Below are 23,898 nucleotides of genomic sequence, written 5' to 3'. Positions count from 1 at the left end.
TAATTTGGACCGCACAAACGCAGAGTATAAAATCTTAAGAGTATATGGATCAGTGAAGTGCGATGAGTGACGTCTAACAAATGCGAACATAGCAAGAGAATTGGAAACGGCATAATTTAGGTGCGTGATAAAATTAAGCTTTGAATCAAAGAAAACCCCTAAATCTTTTATCACATCAGACGAAGCAAGATATGTATAATTGATATGATAAGAGGTGTTGAGGGGGTTTTGAAGCTTAGAAAATGTGATTTTATGACATTTTTCAATATTAAGAAATAGACGATTAATAAGGCACCAGGAAAATAAATTATTCAACTCAGACTGTAGGGCGGCTGAATTACTAGAATTTCTTATTTCATCGTACACTTTTAGATCATCAGCATAGAGAAGAAAATTAGCGAAGGGAAAACACGAATAAATATCATTAATATACAAAATAAATAACAAAGGTCCTAAAATACTACCCTGAGGTACACCAAAGGTAGCAGTGTAGTGTTTCGAAGAAACACCATCGATAACTACAGTGCAGCGTCTCTTTATTAAATAGGACCAAATCCAATCAAGGAAAGTTGAATGAAAACCGAGACAAGCCATTCAGCTATTCAAAGAAAAATACTATTTTTTAATATAAATGATCGGATTATTATTTCATTATAAAGAGGAAGATACACCGTTAATAGTGGAAAATAACATCAGGCAAATGTCCACCACGACCACACTTACAGGACAATATCCTTTTCATGAAATTTTCCATAACCGAATTGCAAAGTAGCTGCTCTATGTCCTCGATAGCCTCACGAATTCCATCTTTGAGAACTTGAATCGACCCTGGGCTGTTGGCGTAGACCTTCTCTTTCACGTGGCCCCATAGAAAAAAGTCACAAGGTATTAAATCACAAGATTTCGGTAGCCAATTGTGATCAACTCTTCGATAGATAACACGGTCCGGAATCTTTTCCCGTAAAAGACAAATGGTTTTGTTGCTTGTGTGGCACGTAGCGCCGTCTTGTTGAAAATAAACGTTGTCCAGATCAATACTATCCGACTCCGGCCATAAAAAATCGTTAATCATCTCTCGAAATAGCACTTGTTATTCAAAACAACACCTGTTATTGGAAACCCCTTTAGTATTTCTAGCTCTGTCTTACAATCTGTGAACCCAATGAAGGATTTTGGTGTTATATTTGATTCAATTATATTCTTTGATGCCGATTATATTCTTTCGCGCTCTTATTCAATATTAGCTTTTACTCTGTATTCTGCATTGGTAAGATCAAGACTAGAATATGCAGCGTGGAGGTCCAAAACAAAAATTCAATCAAATGGCTTTGAGCGAGTTCAAATAATTTTTCTAAAATTTCTTCTTTGCTCTCTACCACTACCCGACGACCACATGATCTGGCATGATGGCTGTTAACTTAAGGAAGGGACTATGAAAATCTCTTCCCAAAATTCTCTTTATGTTACTAAAATTATACTGCTCCTTAGTTTATGTGTAACTAATTGCAGTGTCAGCAAACCGTGTTATGTATTTTATATTAAAAAAATTAAAAAAAAAAATCTACCTTCTTACTATTCTCGTTGCCAACTAATTAGTCTTCCTACGTCTGAGGACTGAAGGTCCATTTTAGCGTGATCATTTGTCATTAACCTCATAACTGCCTCTATTGACTGCACTTCTCTTTTAGAAAATATCGCCTTTAATATTTCTTCAAGAATTCTTCGCCTTTCAGAAATCTTTAAAATTGCCTTTTCTAGAAGTAGTTATAGTGTCAACGCTCCCATATCAAAGATTTTTGCTGAACTAAATTTAGTCTTCAATACTTTAGATTTTGATTTCACGCAATCAAGACAGTTTTTAGCTAAATGTTTACGTATGTTTTTCTCTGCACCACATCACTAGTATTTCATCGTAGCTCAGGTACTTTATTTTTGTCCTAATTTTAAGATTGATCCACACAATATTAGTCTGTAAGAATTTTTCCCACAAAGGCTTGAAATAAATGTGCGTAAATATATGTATGTATCTAGTCTGTAAGATTCCTGTAATCATAGACTTAAACAAATAAATAAATAAATTAAAAATTCTTTAATCAGAATAAAAAAAATAGAAAAATTTAGTACGAAAGCGCAAGTTTGAAGTGGCTGAAAATTCTTTTCTCAACATAAAAAAAAATTGCGTGGATTGGTTATGTGGAAAAATTGCGCAACACCCTGAGAGAAAAAAGTTACAAAAGATCAACAGAATTTTATAGCATCATCCAATTTTGTTTTTGAATAAGTTTTTTATAAAATGAATAAAAATACTGAATAAATAAAAAAAAATGATTTTGAGTGATAGCAATCTTTACTTTGACCTTTCCACGCACCACTTCTTGACTGTGTAGTTCATCAAGTTGTGTTCTGTGGCGGTTTACTGCACAAGTGTCAAAGGTGATTGACGTATGACGCCATTTGCAAAAATTATACAGTGGTCACACTATTTATTCGTACACTCACAGTTTATAAACAGATACACCTGATACTTAGCACGATTTATACAAAAGAACAAAATTTTAATATTATACATTCGTAAAAAATAACATTTTTACTCAACATTTAAGGAACAAAACTTCCAAATTCATTTCTAGATTTAGAGAATTTAAGGGGGTCCTCTAGTTTCTCGTCTGTTTTTTTTTTTGGGTTTTTCAATAATTTTTAACGGGCAAACGATCAAAATAATAAATCTCATTGTGTTCACATAATCTTTAGTAACATTTAAATGAGCTTTACAAATTTTTTGAAGACAAAATATATAATAGAATAAAAGTTATAGTGGCCGACAAGAAGACATAAAGTAAAAGAGGTGCTTGACGGTGACCAAGATTGCGGCTGTTTGGCTTATCTGAAATCGAAAAACCAAACGACATTTTAATCTTCATATTTAAGACTAGCGATTGAACTAGAATGAATTCTTAATTACAAAAATTAATTTTTGTAAACACTTTTGAAAATTAAATTCTATTTTTTACTTATTTTTTCTTAATTTTTTCGCTCATAGGAAAAAAACTATAATAATTAATAACTGCTTCCAAGCGTGGAGGCATACTTTATACCAATACCTCGGTTTCATTAGCTGCAATTTTCTCCCACCCAACACTTAAAGCTGTCTTTAATGACGCCTTTGATGTTATTTTGCGCTTTCTGATTCTCCTTTTTAAGAGCTCCCAGCCATGCTCAACTGGGTGCAGATCCGCTGATTGAGGTGGAGTTTTAACACATTCCCGCCGGCGACCGAATTTATTGTTCTAGGCATCTGACGGCTCTGTAACATTGTTTCATCGGACGGCGCTGTAGTAACTGTCATTGCATATCGCTCAGTGAGTGCTGCCGACTATGCCTGAGTTAAATGTAAACTATTTCTCTCCTTTTTGCTGAGAAAACCGTTAACAGCATTCTCAGTAAACCGCCCGATGAGACATCTGCGTATGTACCACCAATGGTACAAGCCATCCAATGGGATAGGTCTCAATGTACCACTAGTGGTACATGCCGGCGGGAACATGTTAAGCTGCTTGTAGTGGTAAATAAGCCATTCTTGCACAAGATAAGATGAGTGTTTTGAGTCATTGTCTTGTTGAGCCAAGAACCCTTTAGCATCCAGTCCAAGTTTAATGGCACTATCATGCAAATTATTCTTAATACAGATGTTTGCCCATTTTATCATCAATACAAACCATTTTTCCTACTCCAGATGCAACTATGCACCCCCAAATCACTGCGTTTCCTCCTCCATGCTTAACGGTAGGAATAAGATTTTTTCCATTCGATTCTGTATTTTCTTTTCGCCAAACTTTTGGAGGGCCATCTGATCCGAAAACATTAAATTTCGACTCATCGCTGAATATAACGTTTTTCTAAAAAGAAACTGGCTCATGTATAAAGCATTTGGGGACTCCAATCTCTTCTTTCTGTTAATATCTGAAATGTAGGGCTTGCAGCGTGCCATTCTGCTATGATAACCAGCGTTGTGCAGGCAATTTCGAACTTGTTGTGGACTTACTTTTTTATGCAAAGACTCTAGAATATTTCGGCATAGTATCGTGTAGGTTATTTTGGGATTTTGCGCGACTGATGCTACTTTTTTGCGTTCCTCACGTGGAGCCAATATTTTACGCCTTCCGACTTGATGGTGATTAGCTTCCAATTTACCAGTGTTAACGTAATTAGCAATAACGCTTTGCACCATAGAACGCAATGTGCCAATTTTTTTTCTCAATTTCGCAATACAATTTAATAACAATTTTACACATTTCTAATGATAAATCCTCACTTCGTCCCATTTTGTCACTTTCAATCGAGATATTACGCGGAACTGAAACTGAATCGACGATAAAAACTAAGAAAAACCAATCTTATTTCGTTTTCAGCAAAATTAGTAAAAACACAAACGATTTTTACTGTTACTCTTATTGAATAAATAATTTACAGCCTTTTGCTACGTCTGCCTGCTTTTCTTGGAACCCTTCAGTGAGAGTTGAGGTAACAGGAGGTTTGTTTGCGGCAATTCATTGGGAATGTAACATTCTTACACTGACCCAAAAGAAATATATTGTCACAGCAAATATTTTGCGCAAACCTAAAGTTTTTACGTACTACGCAGGGTGTACGAATAAATTGTGTGGCCAGTGTAAATCTCCCGATAGGGTGATTAATTTTAAGGGCTATAAAACTTACAGGTTATGAATTAAATTACATTACAATAAATAAACTGTATATGAATTTTTTTTTGAAGTGAAACTTCTTAGGCGTCGATGGACGAGCGAGAATGGAGAGTAAAATTTCAAGGCCATGCAACGTTTTGGGCATTATCGTCCAGCGAGAGAGAAAAAAGATATAAAGGAGAGGAAAAGGAGAGATAGAGCTATACCTTATATATATGTATCTTAGATACACTTTAGGCTATTTTTCCCGAGTTTTTTCTTGTGGTTGCTAATTTCTAGTGGGAAATAACCCTGCCTACTTTTTGGCGCTGCTTTGTTGGTGCAAACTTGTAGGAAATATATTTTTGGTGCCTACGTTTGGGGTAATATTTCCTTGGTGCCTACTTTTTGGCGTTATATTTCCTTGGTGCCTACTGTTTGGGGCGTTTTTTTTTGTGCCTAATTTTTGGCGCTTATTTCCGTTTCCTGGCTAGTGCTTGTGCGTCCTATAAAGTGCTATCCATTCCGGCGTCGGATTTATTGGTATTGCCTTGCGGTAATTTGTGCCGTTGCTGCGGTCCTGGAATCGCTGCGTTAGTGCGGGTGATAAACGCGCGGAGTAGTGCGCGTTGTTGCCACGGTTTGTGTCCGACGTTGACCTACACCGGTCGACCCTTCTCCGTTTTTTGTAAATTTTGTCTATTTGTATTCTCTGCAAATGTTGTGAATTTATTTAGATATATATTCTTTCTCTCTCTCTCTCTCATTCTATCTCGGGTATCTCCCTCTTTCTTTGTCTGCCTTGTTAAATTTGAATGAAATTTTTTCAATTTTTTCTAATTTTTGCATAAAGTTTGAAATTTGGATTTATAAGTTGTTTTTTTTTTTATTATAATTATAATGAACTATACTTTTATAAAGAAAATAATAAACATTAAAACGAATTAAAAAAAAAAAACAAATTAAAACGAAAAAATAGTCAAAACTGCTCAAAATGTTGGGGTGCTATATTTTTTTCGCGGGCTGTACTTATTCAAATGTATGAATATATATGTATATACTTATATGTATGTCCGTATACGTACATGCAAAAAGTAAATAAATCGTGATAAAATGTTGCAGCCCAAGAATGTATCGTAAAATTAATAAAATTGAAAAATATGATTATACAATACAAAAAAGGTAAGGCAAGATTTCAGCAGACGCAAATACTAAATTGGATTTGTTTTAAACAAATTGTTTTATGTATGTATGTGCTTACAAATACATGTACACGTGAATACAAGAAAGGTTTTGTATATTTTTTCGAATCGTTGTATATCTTAATTTAAATAAACATGCGCATTTTTGATTTTTAATTTTCGCGCACTACTGAAAGCCAATTTGCAAGCTCATCTGAAGCTCAGTTGATAGGAGTTTCTAAGAATTCAAACAATCTTGGATTTTCCTCTTGTGCTTAATGCACTGACCTTTGCGCATAACTACTGTCCGACTTCAGAAAATGTCAACTCATGATTCTGTGCTTTCTTTGAGTGCTATTGAGGAAACTGTGATCAGTTACTGTTTTTTTGTTAAATGTCAATAATCGCTTTAGGATGCAAGCGACGGATGCGCTACTTATTGCTCTTTGTGCTTTTGCTTTGATAAAATACAAATACCATAAATACTTTGAAGTCGACGAAAAATGGTGTGTGTCGATTCTCCTTTCATGGGTCTTTGCCAAGATTTGGCATATTGTGAATATTTTGTCAATGGTAGATTTTCCAGGTCTGAAGCCACACTGATAAGGTCCAATCAGTTGGTTGATGGTGGGCTGCAGCCTTTCACACAATACGCTCACTAGAACCTTATAGGCGATATTTAGAATACTAATCCCGCGGTTATTCTTCTGGCTACCCCTAACCGCTTAATCCCATGTCGATGGGTTGGCGCTTATTTCTACTATATAACGCCAACAGAAAATTAGAAAAAATGCATAAGGTATCTTCTAAACTTTAACTAAACCTAACTGAAGAGATTTCTTCAATTTTTGTATTTTTTATTTTAATAATATTTTATCATAAACAAATGGTATGAAACCTGCACCATGCAGTAGTTTCATAAAAAAACGGGCCGGACACGAATGACCATCTACATGGGACTAGGGCTACTATTGTTATTATAAAGGGTGGTTAAATTTCAAGGCCCAATGTTGAATGTGAACCACACCTAAACGTTAACCACACCGTTGGACTTCTTTTTTTGGGGTTATTTCAAAGAAAAGGTGTATGTCGATAAGCCAGAAATAATTCAAGAGCTAAAGGATGAGATAATTCGGCACATTAACGGCATAGAACCTCAATTATGCCTCAGCGTCATCGAAAATTTGGACCATCGGATGGTGGTGTGCCGCCGAGGCCGCAGCAGCCATTTGGCCGATATTTTGTTCCATACGCAATTGAGCCACTCCAATATTATCATAATAAAGAGAAATGACAATAATTTCCTAAAAAAATTATATTTTATTCAAAGTCAACACCAGCCCTTGAAACTTAACCACCCTTTACTATCTGAGTGTTCTGCATCGCTTACTTGAAGCTGTTCGCAAAATAGGCAAAAATTGTTGCGAGACGACTCTTGATTTTTGCGGCACGATAATGAGACGTCTCATACTGAATGCATTGTTCGTTGTCATTTGACCATAAACTCGACCCGTCAAGTGACATAAGCACACAAGACCGCTTATTTAGCTCCATGTGACATCTGGATATTCAATAAAATAAAAAGACCTCATCCGGTGCTACCGTTTCCAGTCCATAGAAAAGATTCAACGTAAAGTGCTGTCTGCACTGAAGCTTGTTTCGGAAATTGAGATCAACAACTACTTTTAGAATTGGTAAACTTTAACAAAGGCGTATTCAGTCGAAGGGGGTTTATAAAGTTTCAAATAAAAATTTATTATAACATTAAACAAAGTAACCTGTAAATTTAATCATAGTAGCAAATACATACATACATATGTATGTATATGAAATTATATTACATATTGTTGTTGTGAAACAGCTGACCACACTTAACGAAGGGCAATTCTAGAATTATTACCAAATAATGCATTGTTTTAATCACATTTTGTTTTTGTTTCTCTTTCTCTTTCACTTTTGTTATTTGGCTCATGCAGTGCTCACAGATTAGTGATCCGCACCACAACAACACAACAACTACTACTATTACAAAGCACTGAATCATATTCTCTCAATTAATGATTATTTAACTTTTGGGCTCAGCCGCTGTGAGGAAATTGAGGTAATCTCTTTTTTGTACCAAAGGGAATTAAATTTTGTGAGCTTTTTATAGCACGTAACCATTTTTAGTTGTAATTATAAAGTAATTATTTAAAACAGTTTCTTATTAATCACATTTTTGTTTTTAATTTGAATAAAAAACAAATGCTATTACTGAACACCCACTTTGCGTGGAGCTGAGTCTGAAACGAAAATACAGAACAAGTGAACGCAATAGGGAAAGAATAATAAAGTCGCAGCAACAAGATTTATATGCATACACATTTATGAGCATACAATGTTTATGTGTGCTCATTTAATTTTTCGTATGCTGACGATGTATTGATGTGTTTTTGTATATATGTAAACACATACGGACAACGCAATAACGCACAGAGAGCCAGCCCGTTAAGCAACCACAACACAGATGATGTGAGAAAAGTAAAGTTGTTTACAGCTGCTGCTGGGTATAAAGTTATTATTTTTATTGTAGATTTTTATATGCATATGCATGTATATACATATGTATATGAAAAAACATTCTTATAGATGTGTGCAGTGGTAAATAAATGTAAGAGTGTGGTTTTTATCAACAATCACAAATCACAGCGCAACGCTGAGGTAAATAGATTTAATGTTTACTAAAAAGTTGTAGTTCGAATGAGGAACAAGAATTTTCTGCACTGAGCGTTGAACTAAAAAATCATTTCATTTTTTCATTTTCAAAAATGTCTTATAAAAATTAAATACATATTTTCATATATAAGTATTATCACTATAACAGATTTTAATATGCCTACAATTTGCACGAGCAGTTTCAAAACCAAAAACACGCACTCGCTGATTGCCGCAGGTAATATTTTGACCTCGCACTTTAAACGAAATCTCAGTATTTACACAGCAGGCAGCAACAGTGTCAAAAAAATGTGTAATTTTTACTGCTGTTACCACTGCTTGCATGCGCATACATAAATTGTACACATATACTTACATATGTACATACATATATTAAATGCATTCCATAGCAACTTACTTGCAATTGGTCAACGTTGGTTGGTGTATTCAAAATTTCTGTTGTCTTTCTATGCTTGCCTCTATCCAAAGCGTACCGAAGCCGATGCGACGCCAAATTCCTGCGCTTATCAAGTAAAGCGAAAAATATGTACATATATATTTCATGCAGCGCACGGTGTTGATTTTTTCTAATATTTTTTATTTTAAATTTATTTATTAACTTTTTTTCAAATACACACTTTGATAGTTTTTAATTATATTTTGCACATGAAAATCACATTTTTTATTAGATGTTCTGCCTATTTGCTGCTGTCGGTCGCCATAACAGACGATTGCGAGTGCGTTTGGTGTCTGCTGGTTATAATTGCTAACATGCAGAAGCGTTGCGCCTTCAAAAAATTTTATAATATTTTTACTTTCCGACACTCGTTCACTTTTTTCTTCTAAATTTTTGCTTTTCGCTCAGCTGATATGCAAACTAGTAGAGGTTTTTTCCTGCTCTTGTGCCGCTAAACTTTTATTTATTTAATAAGAAATTGACTTCACATTGATTCACTTTTCACTCACGAACGCACAGCAACAGTTTAGAGTGCAATTGACGCGTTTCTTTAACAAACTGATTGACTGAAAAGTCAAAAAGAGACGTGCAAACACAAGCAGTTCGGCTGGTTAACATCTGTCAGCGATGGTATTCCAACTAGTACAGACATATGTATATCTGGAGGCCGACGAGCTACAGCCACAGTTATGAGACGTAAAGTAGCGGTTGGCAAAGCAGTGCGCTTCACATTAGCGCCTCAGTAGCGAGCAACTGTTATACACCAATCATGCGGCTTCAAATATTGGCAATTAATTCTGTTGCTGATTTTCTGATTGGTATTCAATGAGATACACAGGAGTAAAATATTAAAAAGAATTTAGACATTAAAAGTTTTCCAATTGCATTATTTTCTTTTTATGCTTTTATGCCAGCGTTTGGCAATAAGCTGAACGCCAATATCTGCTAAAACGCCGATATTACAGTTCAGCTATTTAGCACTTTACTAATGGCGTACTAACCGACACAACCAAATTAGAGCTGACTTCCATATTTTTGATTTGCAATGTCACTTCCTCTTAAAATGTCTGCTTCCCCTCAGTCAAAGGAGAAATTTTGAAAGACCAACATTACTGCTAACGTTGTTGCATTTGTCGTCTGCAATTTACTTCACTCATATTTCATATACATACGAACGTTGCTTAATCAAAAAAGATGCGCCTAAAAGCTGCAATCGTTAAATATTAAATTTGCCTAGAATGACCAACAGCAAATCATTATGGATTATTGCACATTTTCTGGATTCTACCAATTAATTTTCGAGCAGTTAGTTAACGAAGCAGAATTTAAGGGGTAACACCACTGTACACGCGTAAAATAAACACGATTTTTAAACAATTTTTTTTGTATAGAAGGAAAAGGAAAACAATCACTCTGATTTGGGAAGTTATTACTTATATACTAAAATACAAAACTACAAAGTTTGATCGAAAAATTTTACAAAATGGCGGCATTGGAGATATTTTTGTAATGTGGTTTCTCTTGAAGGAGCTCCGCGGCACGCAGCATAGAGGGTGCAAATTTTAATCTGGAACAAAGAAACATTTTTTTTCTTAATCTAGATAAGAATAGCTAGAGAAACACGTAGGGGATTTAAAAAATATTTATTTTTGTGGAATTAGCAAGCATTTGAAGGAAAAAACTCTATTTTGGACTAAAAAACGGCACTTAAATAATTATAACAATCGTTTAAATTAATCTATCGAAAATCCCCTACGCTCTTCTCTTAAGAAGGTTATTATACAGACGTAGTGAAAAACCTGATTAAAAATATTTAAAATTGTTTGAGTTATGCTGCGTGCCAATTTCAGAAAACGTGTTTTGAGAAAAACGCGTTTAAAGTTTGGAAATTTGGAGAAGTCGTTAGGTAGCAGTCACTAACGCTTGGTTAAAAGCTTAAAATATTTATGAAATAAACTTCGGTAACGTATAAAACTTTTTGTTCTGTATTTTAAAAGGTTCAAAGAATTTTTTAAGCTTATAAAAAAAAATCAATTTTTTGAAATTTCTACAGTGGTGTTACCCCTTTAAGCCCCTCCTGTTGTATTTTATTATAATGAAACTCGCAACATTTCGACAGGCGAATATAATAAAAATAAATATTTTAAAAATAACCAACATTTAAACTAAAAATTAGTACTCGTTTATCTTTCGAAGAACTGTACAGGAGTAATCTACCCACAAAAGTAGCCACATCCTATCTTCAATTAATGCTTACTTACTTATGTGGCGGTACAACCGTATGTCAGTTTTGGCTGAGTCCAAAATAGCGCGCCAGCTGTTTCTGTCTTGCGCTCGCTGGTGCCAGTTTAAAACCCCGAGCGCTATCAGGTCCTGCAACACTTGGCTTTTCCAACGAAAACGTGGCCTTCCCTTTCCTTGTCTTCCTTTTTGGGGTACCGTGTCGTAGATTCGCCCTACTGGAGCGTCTTTGTTTCATACGTGAAACATGGCCAAGCCAGCGTAGTCGCTGCATTTTTACACGCTTAACTAAAGCTCATGCAGCTCGCTGTTCCTCCGTACGCGGTACTCCTCACCAACGCGGAGGGTACCAAGAATCTTACGTAGAATTTTTCTCTCGAAGGCTCCCAAAAGCTTTTCCATCTACTGTTAACATCGTTCATGCTTCGTCACCATATTGCAGGACGGGAATGACTGGAGCGTTTTGTAGAGTGTCAGTTTGGTGCTTCGAGAGAGAGCTCTACTGCTCAATTGTCTAGTGAGACCAAAGTAACACCTATAGGCAAAAATTATTCTCCGCTTCATCTCCATGCAGCCGTTATTGTTGTTGTTGTTGTAGCAGCAATACAAGCCCTGTCAGTGTAGTGTATATCACCGGTCGTCTTCTTCTAACTCATATAACGGTAAGCCCAGGAAACTTGCTGTTTCGACAGGTTGGGTCCAGAGGGAGCGGTGTGTTAGATGAGTGGTTTTGTGAAGGCACTCCGCACGACACTAACCACCTTTTCACATGCCCATATGTTTAGTACGGGTCTCGCGGGGGAGCTGGAGCTCTTCATCTGCTGTAGGTGGTGGTTGGACTCCGATTACGGCATTCGGTGGTCGGGAGCTTAAGAAGGTGGTAACGGTCTCCCGATGAATGTCGTTTGATGTCTGTCTAAACACTGTCTGGTCCAGTAAATATCTGTTAGTTTTGTCCTCAATCTCGTCGGCGTAGTTTAATAGGTGTCTCCTGACGTGCCTGGAAGGCGGCTCTGGCTCAAGCAGGTGTCTGCAAGGGTGAAACCTGCGGTAGCACTCTAACAGGAACTGCTTGCTGAGCAGTTTATTGTGCTCCATTACAGGGAGCATCTGTGCCTCATTGTGAAGGTGTTGAAGAGCGGACATCAAGAGGTAACCTATCGCTGTCCGAATGGCAGTGTTTTGGCTAGTCGGGAACTTTATCCACTGCGTGTCACTAGTTCCAGGCAACCAGACAGGCGCAGCATAGTTTAGAAATGGCTGCCGTCATTTTTGTTGCTGGTGCTGGTCCCCACGTAGTCAAAATCCTTCTCAACTGGCTGGTTGTCAGCACTGACAAAGTGTCTAAGACGCAAAAACTCCTTGTGTGTTGACAGCAGGTTCTATGTTTTGTCCTTATTCACCACAAGGCCCACATTGCGTGCCTATCTCTTCGAACTGGAGCATGCCGAGCAAACTTGGCTTCGCCGATAATGTCGATGGCACCGGCATATGCTTGTAGCATGGTGCTCTTGTGGAAGATAGTACCAGTGGGGGAGGTACCAGCAAGAGGTTGAAAAAGTAACAGGGTAGAGAATCACCTCGTCTCAAACCTCGTTTGGTATCGAATGGCTCGGAGAGGTTAATGCCAATTCTAACGCAGCTTGCGGTGGCGTTCAACATCATCTTACACAGCCATATTAGTTTTGCGGGGCTACCACGGGGCTATTCACGCAAAACGGCACAGAGGTGATTTCTGTCTGTGCTACCAAAGGCGGCTTTAAAATCAGCGATGTGTTGATGAGAGTTGATGTATGTCCAGTTGTTTTCCATTGGTCTTCCTCAGGATTTGGCAAATATGCTTTCGATATACAAAATATTCCCCGGTGATTTTTTATAAATATTCTGTTTAGTTACGAGTGAAGGATACCCTACGTCCGTCTGCTCGGTTTAAGTGTCGATAATTGATTTATCTCTATTATGTGGGCGTCATTATTTGTCTAGAACTTACAGTCACGATGGTAGATTGCTCCTACATTTCAAATGGCCAAACAGCCGTCTCTGCTAACATCAGAAATTTGTTCCTGTTCTTCAATGATTAGTAAGAAAATTTGTGTCAGTGGTTGACGAAAAATAGGTGGTTCACGTCTCTTATTAGGCGTTAATGATAGGCACCAGCGATACGTACACCTTAAAGAGTTGCTGTATTGGAACTACACATCAGAGGTCTTCCACTTTTAAGTTAGTTTTAAAGCAGCAGCGCGCAACCTAAATAATAATAAGCCATCATCGGCTTCCAACACGACTGAGATCAAAGGTTGCTGGCGTATACGAGCACTGTTCATATGCATTCTGCTGGAAAAGTAGTCAGGACTTATCCCGTTTAAGCTGCTATACCATTTAGGGCAATACTGGAAACCCCTGAAATATCGATACCAATAAGTGGCGAGCGCCTTCATCGAACGATATTAACAAAACATGCGTTCACACGTCAGTCGTTTCTACATTACCGAAACGACCCGGATTTTCGAGAGTCGTTCTAAACGTCCGTGCAAAAATAAAAACCACTTAATTCTTTGTTGTTAACCTTTTTTGTATTTTTCGACATAGTCTCCCTTTAGGCTTATACACTTCATCCAACGCTGTTCTAGTTTGTTGATCCCTTTCATAGAAAAAAATATGTCCAAGTCGGAAAAATAGCCACTCGTTTCTGCAATCACCTCCTCGTTTGAATAAAATCTCTTTCCCGCCAGCCACTTCTGCAAATTGGGGGAGTTGGAACCCTATTGCCATTAATTTTGCGACCACAACTGCTGAGACCTGAGTTGGTGCGTTGCCGTGATTGAAAAGGAAAATCACTCCACCCTCTCGATTCAAACGAATGCCAAACACAAAGAAATAGGCCGATCTGACTGAAACTTGGTGTGTGTTCTTCCAAGGAATGCTACTAATTAAACATAACTTCGATACGCGGCAGTAGTGTCATTTCTCTCTGTCTTTGCAGGGACTTTTCAAACAACCCTCGTATATCCGCCCAAGAACTGTCACTCCAGCAGCATTTTTCTTACTTACTTGAGGAATGTTTATGCGGCTACAACAACAACAACAAAATGTATGCTTACTATGTGCCGCCGGTGGCAGATGAATGGCATTCCGCGCTTTTGTGTAAGATTTGCTGGTCAACGTTACCCACTTTTATGGGGCTCCATGTCAGTAATTTTCTTATGCTTGATTTAAAGATGTATTATTGTAATGGCAGTCACTCAAAGAGAAATATTCTCGACATTTTTGAGCCGATTGATCCCCAACGCATGATGAGGCTGTATGTATAGGAGCCACTTGCACTTGCCCCCTGCGATTTCTTGCTAGCCACTATATGATTTATTGCAGATTTTGGTTAAATTTCGAATATTTCTTAGAAAAGGGATTTTAACGTTTTGCTTCGTTTTTCATAATGGAATCGGCTCACATTTTCGATGACAATATGTTGGGCAGCGAATACACAAATTTATTATAAGTACCAGGTACCTAGAGTAAAGGATGATCAATTTAGAGGTATCGGATTTTAATTTGAAATAAAACAACGAAAATTCAAATTGATTAGGCCGACCATCCATAAACACCAATTTTGAATGACTCACTGGAGGACTTCGGTCGGTATTATCTCGTAATGTTGGCCTTCAATGCCTCAGTCGAAGCTGGATTTTACCTTCACAAATAAAAGTCCAGAGGTGTACAGGGTCCGGCACTCGAAGTGTAACTAATTAAAAAAGCCATAAATGACGCCTGTGATTCAGCTGCGCGAGCGGTCTGAAGTTAGTTACACTTCGAGTGCCGGACCCTGTAATATCACACGATCTTGGTGGTCAATCCACTGGTCCAAAACGACAGATAAACTGGTCACCAAAACGACAACGCAGTTAATCCATTGCTTTCCGGGCTGTATGACAAGTAGCGCCAAATGTTTTGGAGATCACCTGCTTCAGTTTCCGGCATCAAAAAGTCGTTTATCATGGCGCGTTAGCGTTCGCCATTCACTGTTACACTAGCGTCAGCCTCGTCTTTGAAGAAATATAGGCTGTTGGTTCCTCCAGGCTATGGGCCGCACCAAACGGGTATTTTTAATGGATGTAAGGGCTGTTCTTGAATGGCTTCGGGTTACTCTTCAGCCCAAATACGGCAATTTTACTTCTTTAGGAGTTAGAAGGCCGAAAAAAAGCGGATTCCCCAGAATTTTTTCTGAGAAAACTTTTTAATTTATTGATCGTAAAATTTGTGCACATATTATGGTTATCTTTTAACTGTATTTTAAGAATAAGAATTAGTAAAAATATTTATTTGGAAAGGAGCTACAGCTGATCTCCGGGAGCTCCTCTCAAAAACGACGTTTTGCGGTGACAACTATGTCTCTGAACTAGATTCTCTAAAATTAAACAGATTTGGCTAAAGTAATGTTAAATCTAGCAATTAATCGAAGAAATAAGCAAAATAATTTTTTTTGACAAAATGGCGGTTTCTCAAAAAAATCGACCAAAATTTCGGCCTTAAATTGTTTATAAAAAAAAAAATATTTATCGGTGAGAAAAAATCTTCGATAATTAATCGATTAATTAAAAAATATATTTAAGAAGCTCTGTTAGAGACTAATCGGTTTAGCCGTTTTCAAGTAATGTTGGTCACCGACTTTGAAAACACCCTTTTGAGAAGAACGCGTTTAAAGTTTGAAAAGCATTGAGTCTAAGTCGAAAACGCCTTTTTAAATTTGCGTGTAACTTCGGAAATATTCTCCGGAACGATATTAAATTTTCTGTGTGTATTCTTAAATAAAGGGTTTTCCAATAAGAGATGTTATTTTGATATTCAAAGAAAAATGCTATTTTTAAATATAAATGATCGGATCTTTATTTCATTATATAGAGGAAGGTATGCCGTTAATAGTGGAAAATAACATCAGGCAAACGACCACCTCTACCCCGCTTACAGGACAATATCCTTTTCATGAAATTTTCCATAACCGAATTGCAAAGTGGCTGCCCTATATCCTCAATAGCCTCACGAATTCTACCTTTGAGGTCTTGAATCGACCCTAGGCTGATGGTGTAGACCTTCTCTTTCACGTGGCCCCATAGAAAAATGTCACAAGGTATTAAATCACAAGTTCTCGGTGGCCAAAAGTGATCAACTCTTCGAGAGATAACACGGTCCGGAATCTTTTCCCGTAAAAGACAAATGGTTTCGTTGCTTGTGTGGCACGTAGCGCCGTCTTATTGAAAATAAACGTTGTCCAGATCAATACCATCTAATTCCGGCCATGAAAAATCGTTAATCATCTCTCGATAACGCAATCCACTCCTTCATAACACATGTTATTGGAAAACCCTTTATATATAAGGGTGAACGATATGAAGTGTTACCTATTCAAAACACCACAACTTCTTTGTGTGAAATTAGTTTTTATTGATTTCAAAGACAAAATTGTTCAAAAATGATTAAAATTTTAACATATATTCACCACCTTTTTCCTTGACTATAGCCTTCAGACGGTCAAAAAATTAGGTGCATGATGCACGAATGTGATCTTGAGGTATTTTGGCCCATTCTCGTATAATCGCTTTTTTCAGCGCATCCATACTGGCATATTTTTTAATCCTCACCTTGCTCTCCAAAATGGCTCAAAGAGAATAGACCATCGGATTTGCGTCTGGCGAATTCGAAAGCCATTGTATGGATGAAATGAAGTGTGAAACATGATTTTTTAACCATTCTTGGTTCACACGAGCTTTATGAGACGGTGCCTAGACCTGTTGGAACGTCCATGGTCTACAACGGAAATGTTTTCGGGTCCATGGCTCTAAAGCAGCTTCTAAAATATTTTCCCGATAATAAGTCGCATTCACTTTGACACCAGACTCGATAAAAACGATTGGAGAGCGTCCATCAGCGGTCACTGCGGCCCAAGCCATTACTTGCGATGGGAAATTGCTTCGAGTGGCCATACGTAGGCTCAAATTCTCGTATGAGCGTTCGGTCAAGTAAACACGATCGCTTTGAGTGTTTATGAACTGCTCAATTGGGAAATTTTTTTCATCAGAAAACACAATGCTAGGAAATTCGCCACGTTCGTGCAAGCACAACAACTCTTTTGCTCTTTCGCACCGACCTTTTTTTTTGCTGGGTTGAAAGATCGTGTGCTTTTTGGAACTTGTAAGCCTTGACCTTGAGCTCATTTTTCAATATGCGTCGAATACTGTTTTGCGATATTTTCAGTTCTTTGGCCATTTTTCTTCCACTTCGACGTGGATTTCGTTCAAGTCGAGCCTTCACTTTCCGAACCATTTCTGGCGTTGTTGCGGTTTTTTTTGGTCCACCTCCATCACGTTTTGCAATGCTACCAGTATCATTGTAAAGTTTTATAGTGCGATACACAAACATTTTATTCACTTTGAGGTGACTGAGCTCACGAACAATGGCTGGTTGTGATTTTCCAGGCAAATATAACGCAATCACACTATTACCTTTGAATTTCATCACAGAAAAAAAAAATTCAACAAAACTGAGACGCAAATGCTTTTGATGGCTTATAAACAATATATTGAACTGTCATTAGAACAATTTTGACGTTGATGTCATGAGCTGTTTTACAGATACAAGCAGTGTGAAGTTGGAAACACTTCATATCGTTCACCCTGTATACAAAAAAAGAAAAAAAAATCGATTTTTATTTAATTTTATCTGTATATAACTCCTTAACGTAGCCATTAAGCCAAAAATGGGCCTCATCGCTGAACATTGCTAAGTTGGCCTAAGCGCACGATGAGCACTTTTTACAGAACGTCGATTTTCATAATACATTTGTGCGATGTTTAAACATTGCTGAGGCTTAAATCTTGTCATGATGAATTTTCAATGAATACTGAAAAAAACTATGCATTTAGTTTGATAGTAGTCACGCGTGATCTGTCAAAAAAATACTATTGGAAAATTTACCTCCAATCGGATCACCCTTTAGTAGTCTATGGAAAGTAGAAAAGTGAAAACATTTAACTTCTATTGCTGAATTTGCATATTACACACTGATTTTCATTTTATTGCATATATGTATGTGTTTGGGAGTACATAGATACATTATATGTATGTGTTTACATATGTATATGTATAGCTGGATATTAGCTGTTTTCTGTTATTTTTCTGTTAATAATTTGGTAATTTTATATGTATATGGATTTTGAAGCTTACTCACTAAGCAAAAGTAGGTTGGTAATTTGCATATTTAATTATTTTGTGGGTATTGAGCAAAAGGAAGTCGAACAAAATGCCACAACTTAGAACGGTTAGAACGATAAATGAAATTACAAGCTTCTCACTTTTGCACTTCTTAAATTTGTATTCACAAAACTGAATAATTGCTTGATTTAGCAAAATTTAATGTATTGATGTATGAAAAGTAGTAGATTCCAATCTTACAAATTTGCGTGAAACAAAATGCTTTCTTTGAGAATTTTCATGAACAATCTGATAAATAAAATTGACTATAGCAGTGCATTGCGTGACAGAAACCACTAGAGCACCTTTTTGCGAAATCGAAGGGGCATTTCTGAAAAGTTGTCCCAAGCCACATAACGGTATGACTTAAGCCGACTAAAAGCTGTTATTTTAGCAATCTTAGATTTGCATTAGTTGAAATCACACATTTTTGGTACTAAAGTGACTTCTGTCGCACATTACACTTTTCAGCAAATCTTTGTGACAGATTTAAATGGAATATAATATTTATAGAACATATGATGTAATATTTAAAGAACAAATAGTGTAATATATTTAGTGCTTTGCATTCACTTCAGTACTCGAGCAGTTTGAGTAAAACATTTTTCAATTGCATGACTTCAGTTTTTAATAATTTACATTTCGAATTGATTGAACTTCAATTTACGGTTAACTAAAATATTCAATAATCAATTAATAGCACAGCTCTACAAACGCGTTCCCCCCGACAGTCGATTCTACGTTAGCGGAACGACACGGATTTACTATATATCCGGCCAAGAACTGTCCCAGCTCCAGCAGCACTCCCCGTGCATGTATAGGGAATGTTTTTGCTACTACAAGAACAACAACAAAACATTTATTTATGCAATCAGTTTTGTGAATACTTTTTCATACAAAAAAAATTCATTCACATACATTTTCATTCGATTTTTCAACAAATATTTTTATTTCTTTTGCTTTTACTGAGCTTTTCAGCTAACAGCAAGGCGAATCTATTAAAGGTGGTATGTAAAGGTAGTAAATCAGCTGATTTGTTTTTTTTTTTTTCGCTGGGCTGTCAGCCCAGAATGCAATAAGGCGAAGTCATTCTTTGTTTTCTATTTTGCCAATACTTTTCTTTGACAATCGAACGTACAAAACATTGTTGTTGGTCTAGTGCCACCACCTTTAATGAGTGCACCTTGCCCAATAGTAAATCTTAAAAGCTTCAAGTATTATTCAGTACTTGTTTTTTGTTTCGTTTTTTTTTCTTGATTTTGTAATCAAGTTTTTTTATCAGTTAAGTCCACATTTTGTTCAACTTCGCTGCTCAAAAAAAGTTTTCTTTCCCATTTATTTACGGATATTTTACCATAGGGTTATTATTTGTTTTTGCATACATTTGAATTTTTTTTTATACATTTTGGGCATTTTTGGTTTTTTTATTAATTTTTCAATGGTAAATCCATTTGTTTATTTTTTTTTTATACATTTTGGGCATTTTTGTTTTTTATATTTATTTCGAATGGTAAATCCATTTCTTTTTTTTTATATGTTACATATATATTTTTCGTTTTTTTTCTAAAACTTTTTTTTTACAATTTTCTGTTCATCTGATTTAAATGTAAGCAGATCGCAATTTCTGTCATAATCTATCCGTTGCGGGTAGTAGAAAATTATTTCTATGCAATTTCGTTGCATCAACATCAAAAAATAAAATAAAAATCGATCTGCATTACTTTTCTGCGTAGTCACTTTTTCGAAAATAATATCAGTTGTTCTCACTCGACTTCTCCGACTACTGTTTTCATTAACGTACTACATTTTAATTTTCCATTTTTAATAATCTTTACTTCTCGTTTTTTTTTTTTACATCTCTTTTCTCTTTTTATTATTTTAATTTTTAGTAATACGAGTATTACATAAAACAACATAAACTATAATTTAAATACTAAATTATTTCGTGTTAAACATTTTAAAAAGAAAAATTATAAGATTCGATATCTTCGTATGCTTAAAAAAATCGCGCATATGCCGAAGAGTTTCCTTTTCGTTTGGTAATTAATTAAATTTCATTTCATTTGTAAAAAAAATAAAAACATTAATTTCGTTAGTAGAATTCATCAACATTTGTGAAGAGTAAACAGCTAAACGACTTAGCTTAATAAAAGTGCCAACAAAACGCGAAACGCGAAAATATGAAGTGTATGAGAATTAATGCACGGAATGTGATTTTCGCGCTCAAACGAATATTGAAAGTTGACATATGAGGAGTTTCAATTCAAGTTCGATGCTTTTTTGTGTTTGTTTTTTAATAAAAAGTAATGAGATTAATTAATGCCGACGAGTTGCATTATATAGCGTCATTCATTAATAAATATAACAAAAGTTTAATAAATCATTAAAAAAAAATTTCAAAATCTTAACAAAAGCAAAGTGTTATAAATCAATAATTAATATCTTTGTTGCTGACATTTAAAACTAAAATGAAGCGGTGCATTTTCGTTAATAAAAATTTATAAACAATGTTTTTCAAAAATCGAATATCGTAGCAGTTCGCATACAATTTATATAAACCTCATTTTTTTTTGCGCCGAAACTATTTAAGCGACAAATTTCTTTAACATTAATAAAAAAAAAAAACAGAAAAAATGCACAAACGCAAAACGCACGCTTCAAGAGACAAATAAGAAAATTATTCTCTTCTTTATCCTACATTAAAATCTACGCGCAATAGTTAATAGTCCTTTTAGTCCGAGTGCGTGTGTTGCGTCTATGTCTATTAGCAACCAAGCAGCCTTATTAATTACTCGCAGCAGCGCCATCTTTGACCGCACGCTGCTCCTGCAACAATATTTCATGTATATAAACATCTTCATCTGTAGTCACATCAATCAATTCTAGCTCGAGCATTGGTGTGTCAGGTGAACCTAATTTATCGTATGTAATAAGTTTTATGGACGCTACAAATTTTTGTCCGACTGTTAGTTGACGGAAGCGTAGACAATCTTCCAAACTCCAGTCACCGTGCGTGGCGCTAATGCCTATGGAATGGCAATTGAATAAATAAAATTGCATACGTCTTGGCGTATCTCTCAAAATATTCGCCATTATTTACTCACCATGCAATTTAGCTTGTATCGACATTTTTGGTAATTGACGATATTTGGCCGGTAATATTTTCAATTGGTCGCTACGCAATATTGCAATATCACCGAAATCACAGAAACAAACGTGTATCATATCACCATTGTACGTGTTCACCACAACAACACTGTAAAAGGATGCAATTGATTAGAAAGGTGAAGAGTAAATAACGAGAAAAATATTGAAATAAAAATGTTTCACAATCCAGAAACACAGAATAACTGCTAAACGACTGCCTCAAGCGATTAACTATTTTTTTCAGTAATTTTTTTATTTTTGTAATATTGGTATGGGAATAAGTGTCCGTTCTTTCTTAGCCAAAGTTACGAATTATTTAAAGGGAAGCTATAATTTTACTCCATCTTTTAGGAGGCATCCGTATGCTCTGACGAAAAGTTCTAGAGTTTTCGACTCGATCCATTCGTTGAGCCAGTTTGCGATGCTCTCGTAAGAAGTTAACCGCTCTCCAATAAGGGCTGACTGCATTGATCGGAACAGATGATAATCCGAAGGCGCAATGTATGGGGATGGCGGATGGGACGAGATTTTCCAATTCTTCTTCTTCTTCTTAATTGGCGCGCTAACCGCTTACGCGATTTTGGCCGAATTTAACAAAGCGCGCCAGTCGTTTCTCGTGCTAACCGGCGCCAGTTGCAATGTCTGGGGAACATGACGGGTGGGACGAGAATACCCAATTCAGTCCCTCTAAATATTTCTGGACCGATTTAGCAACATGTGGCCTGGCGTTTTCATGCAGCAAAATCAGTTTGTCATGTCTACCGTCTCATTCCGGCCGCTTTTCTGCAGTGATGGTTTCAGTGGTGTAAGAAGTTCATAATAGATGGCACCCTTCTGATCCTACCTGATGCACAACATAACTTTGAAGCATGCATTTTTTTTCGCTGTCGATGAACTGGTTCACCTGGCAGGCTCCAACATTTTCAACGCTTAGGGTTATCATAATAGATCAATTTTTCATCGAAAGAAAACCTTTTCTTTTCTGCCATTCAAAAAGCATCTCACACGTCACCAAACGTCTCTCGATATCCCTCTCCTTCAATTGATGTGGCACCCAGTTACCTGCTTTCTGAACCATTCCCCTCGCCTACAAACGTTTACCGACGGTTGATTTATCAACATCCAACTCTTTAGAGGGTTCGACATGCGTCTTCATCCAATAATTGTTGTAGTTGAGGATCTTCGAATTTTTTCGGTGCCCCTTTGCGATCTGTATCAGTCACGTCGAAATTGCCACTTTGGAAGCGTCGAAACCACTCTTTACAAGTTGAATTTGATGGAGCGTGATTGCCGTAAACAGTGGTCAATATACGATACGTTTCCGCTGCACTTTTTTTTAAAAGGTAATAATGAAGCATGACTTCCCGCAAATGCTGTTTTGTCGAGACGAACGTAGACATTTTTGACGCCAGATAAAGAAGGATCTTTAAGCTTCAGACGAATGTCAACTACCGCGATTGAGACCTCACGTATACACCTTCAAATCGCCAGTATATTACTAGAGCGAGCACAAAAATAGTATCAGCAGCGACACCTCTTTTACGAGGGCGGAAACTTATTCCCATACCCAATCTTTTTAATTAAAGCATCAGCAAAAACTTTCCAATTGCATTCTAAAATACGTAATAATTAGAAATGTTTGTTGGGTCACTCACCGATGATAGAAACCATCCGGATTCTTGGCCGCATAGGCTTGTCCTATCTCCACCATATCAGCCGGTATGAATTCATCATTATTCTCACAGTACTCCTGCAGCTCCTTCATGAGATCACGAAGGCGTGGATAGTCTTTGTAGGGTTGAATCTAATGAAAGATCAGAGATGAAAAAAACGGATAATGAGAAAAGTGTAATTTACCTGTGGTATAATCAAGTGAACTTTTTTTATTACTTCGCACTAAATAAATTCAACAGATACAAATAAAAAAATGGTCTGTGATACATTAAAAAATATACATCCCATCAACATGTTACACCCCTTGATCTCGTCTCAAATATTCAGCGACCTGTTTCGCTTGAAGGCTCAAAGCGAGCTCACAATGGAAGACTGCCAGAAAAGGACATTCAACCATCTTAGACTCCTAAACGGATACACTCAATGATTGTGATTATCACTCTCCTATTATCTGCTTCGAAAGGAATGTCTCAGTGAAAATCCCTTCTAGACTGGAATGGCTTGAAGAAGTTCCGTTAAGATTTACACGGACGGATCTAAAATGGCTACCGGTGTAGGATCCGGGTTATATTACGAAGCC

The 23,898-nt window shown here is 36.5% G+C and overlaps 2 protein-coding genes across 4 annotated transcripts in view; both read right to left on the bottom strand.

The window, feature by feature from the left end:
* LOC129244594 (SHC-transforming protein 2) overlaps nt 1–9,640 on the bottom strand; it is a 63,600-nt gene extending 53,960 nt beyond the window's left edge. The window contains exon 1 of the mRNA XM_054882315.1: nt 8,976–9,640. The gene's annotated coding sequence lies outside the window, so the exon portion shown is untranslated. The remainder of the gene's footprint in view (nt 1–8,975) is intronic.
* An 8,639-nt stretch (nt 9,641–18,279) lies between these two features.
* The window catches only part of LOC129245699 (uncharacterized), a 73,546-nt gene continuing 67,927 nt past the window's right edge, over nt 18,280–23,898 (bottom strand). For all 3 annotated transcript variants that reach the window (XM_054884041.1, XM_054884039.1, XM_054884040.1), the window contains 3 exons: nt 23,300–23,448; nt 21,602–21,753; nt 18,280–21,523 (listed from right to left, as the gene is read on the bottom strand). In XM_054884041.1, coding sequence (XP_054740016.1) covers nt 21,282–21,523; nt 21,602–21,753; nt 23,300–23,448 — 543 coding nt within the window. In that variant the 3' untranslated portion in view covers nt 18,280–21,281. The remainder of the gene's footprint in view (nt 21,524–21,601; nt 21,754–23,299; nt 23,449–23,898) is intronic.

This window comes from Anastrepha obliqua, chromosome 4 (genome assembly GCF_027943255.1).
Source record: "Anastrepha obliqua isolate idAnaObli1 chromosome 4, idAnaObli1_1.0, whole genome shotgun sequence".
NCBI lineage: Eukaryota > Metazoa > Arthropoda > Insecta > Diptera > Tephritidae > Anastrepha > Anastrepha obliqua.
The sequence above is the reverse complement of the archived record's forward strand: the minus strand, read 5'-3'. Positions and strand labels throughout refer to the sequence as shown.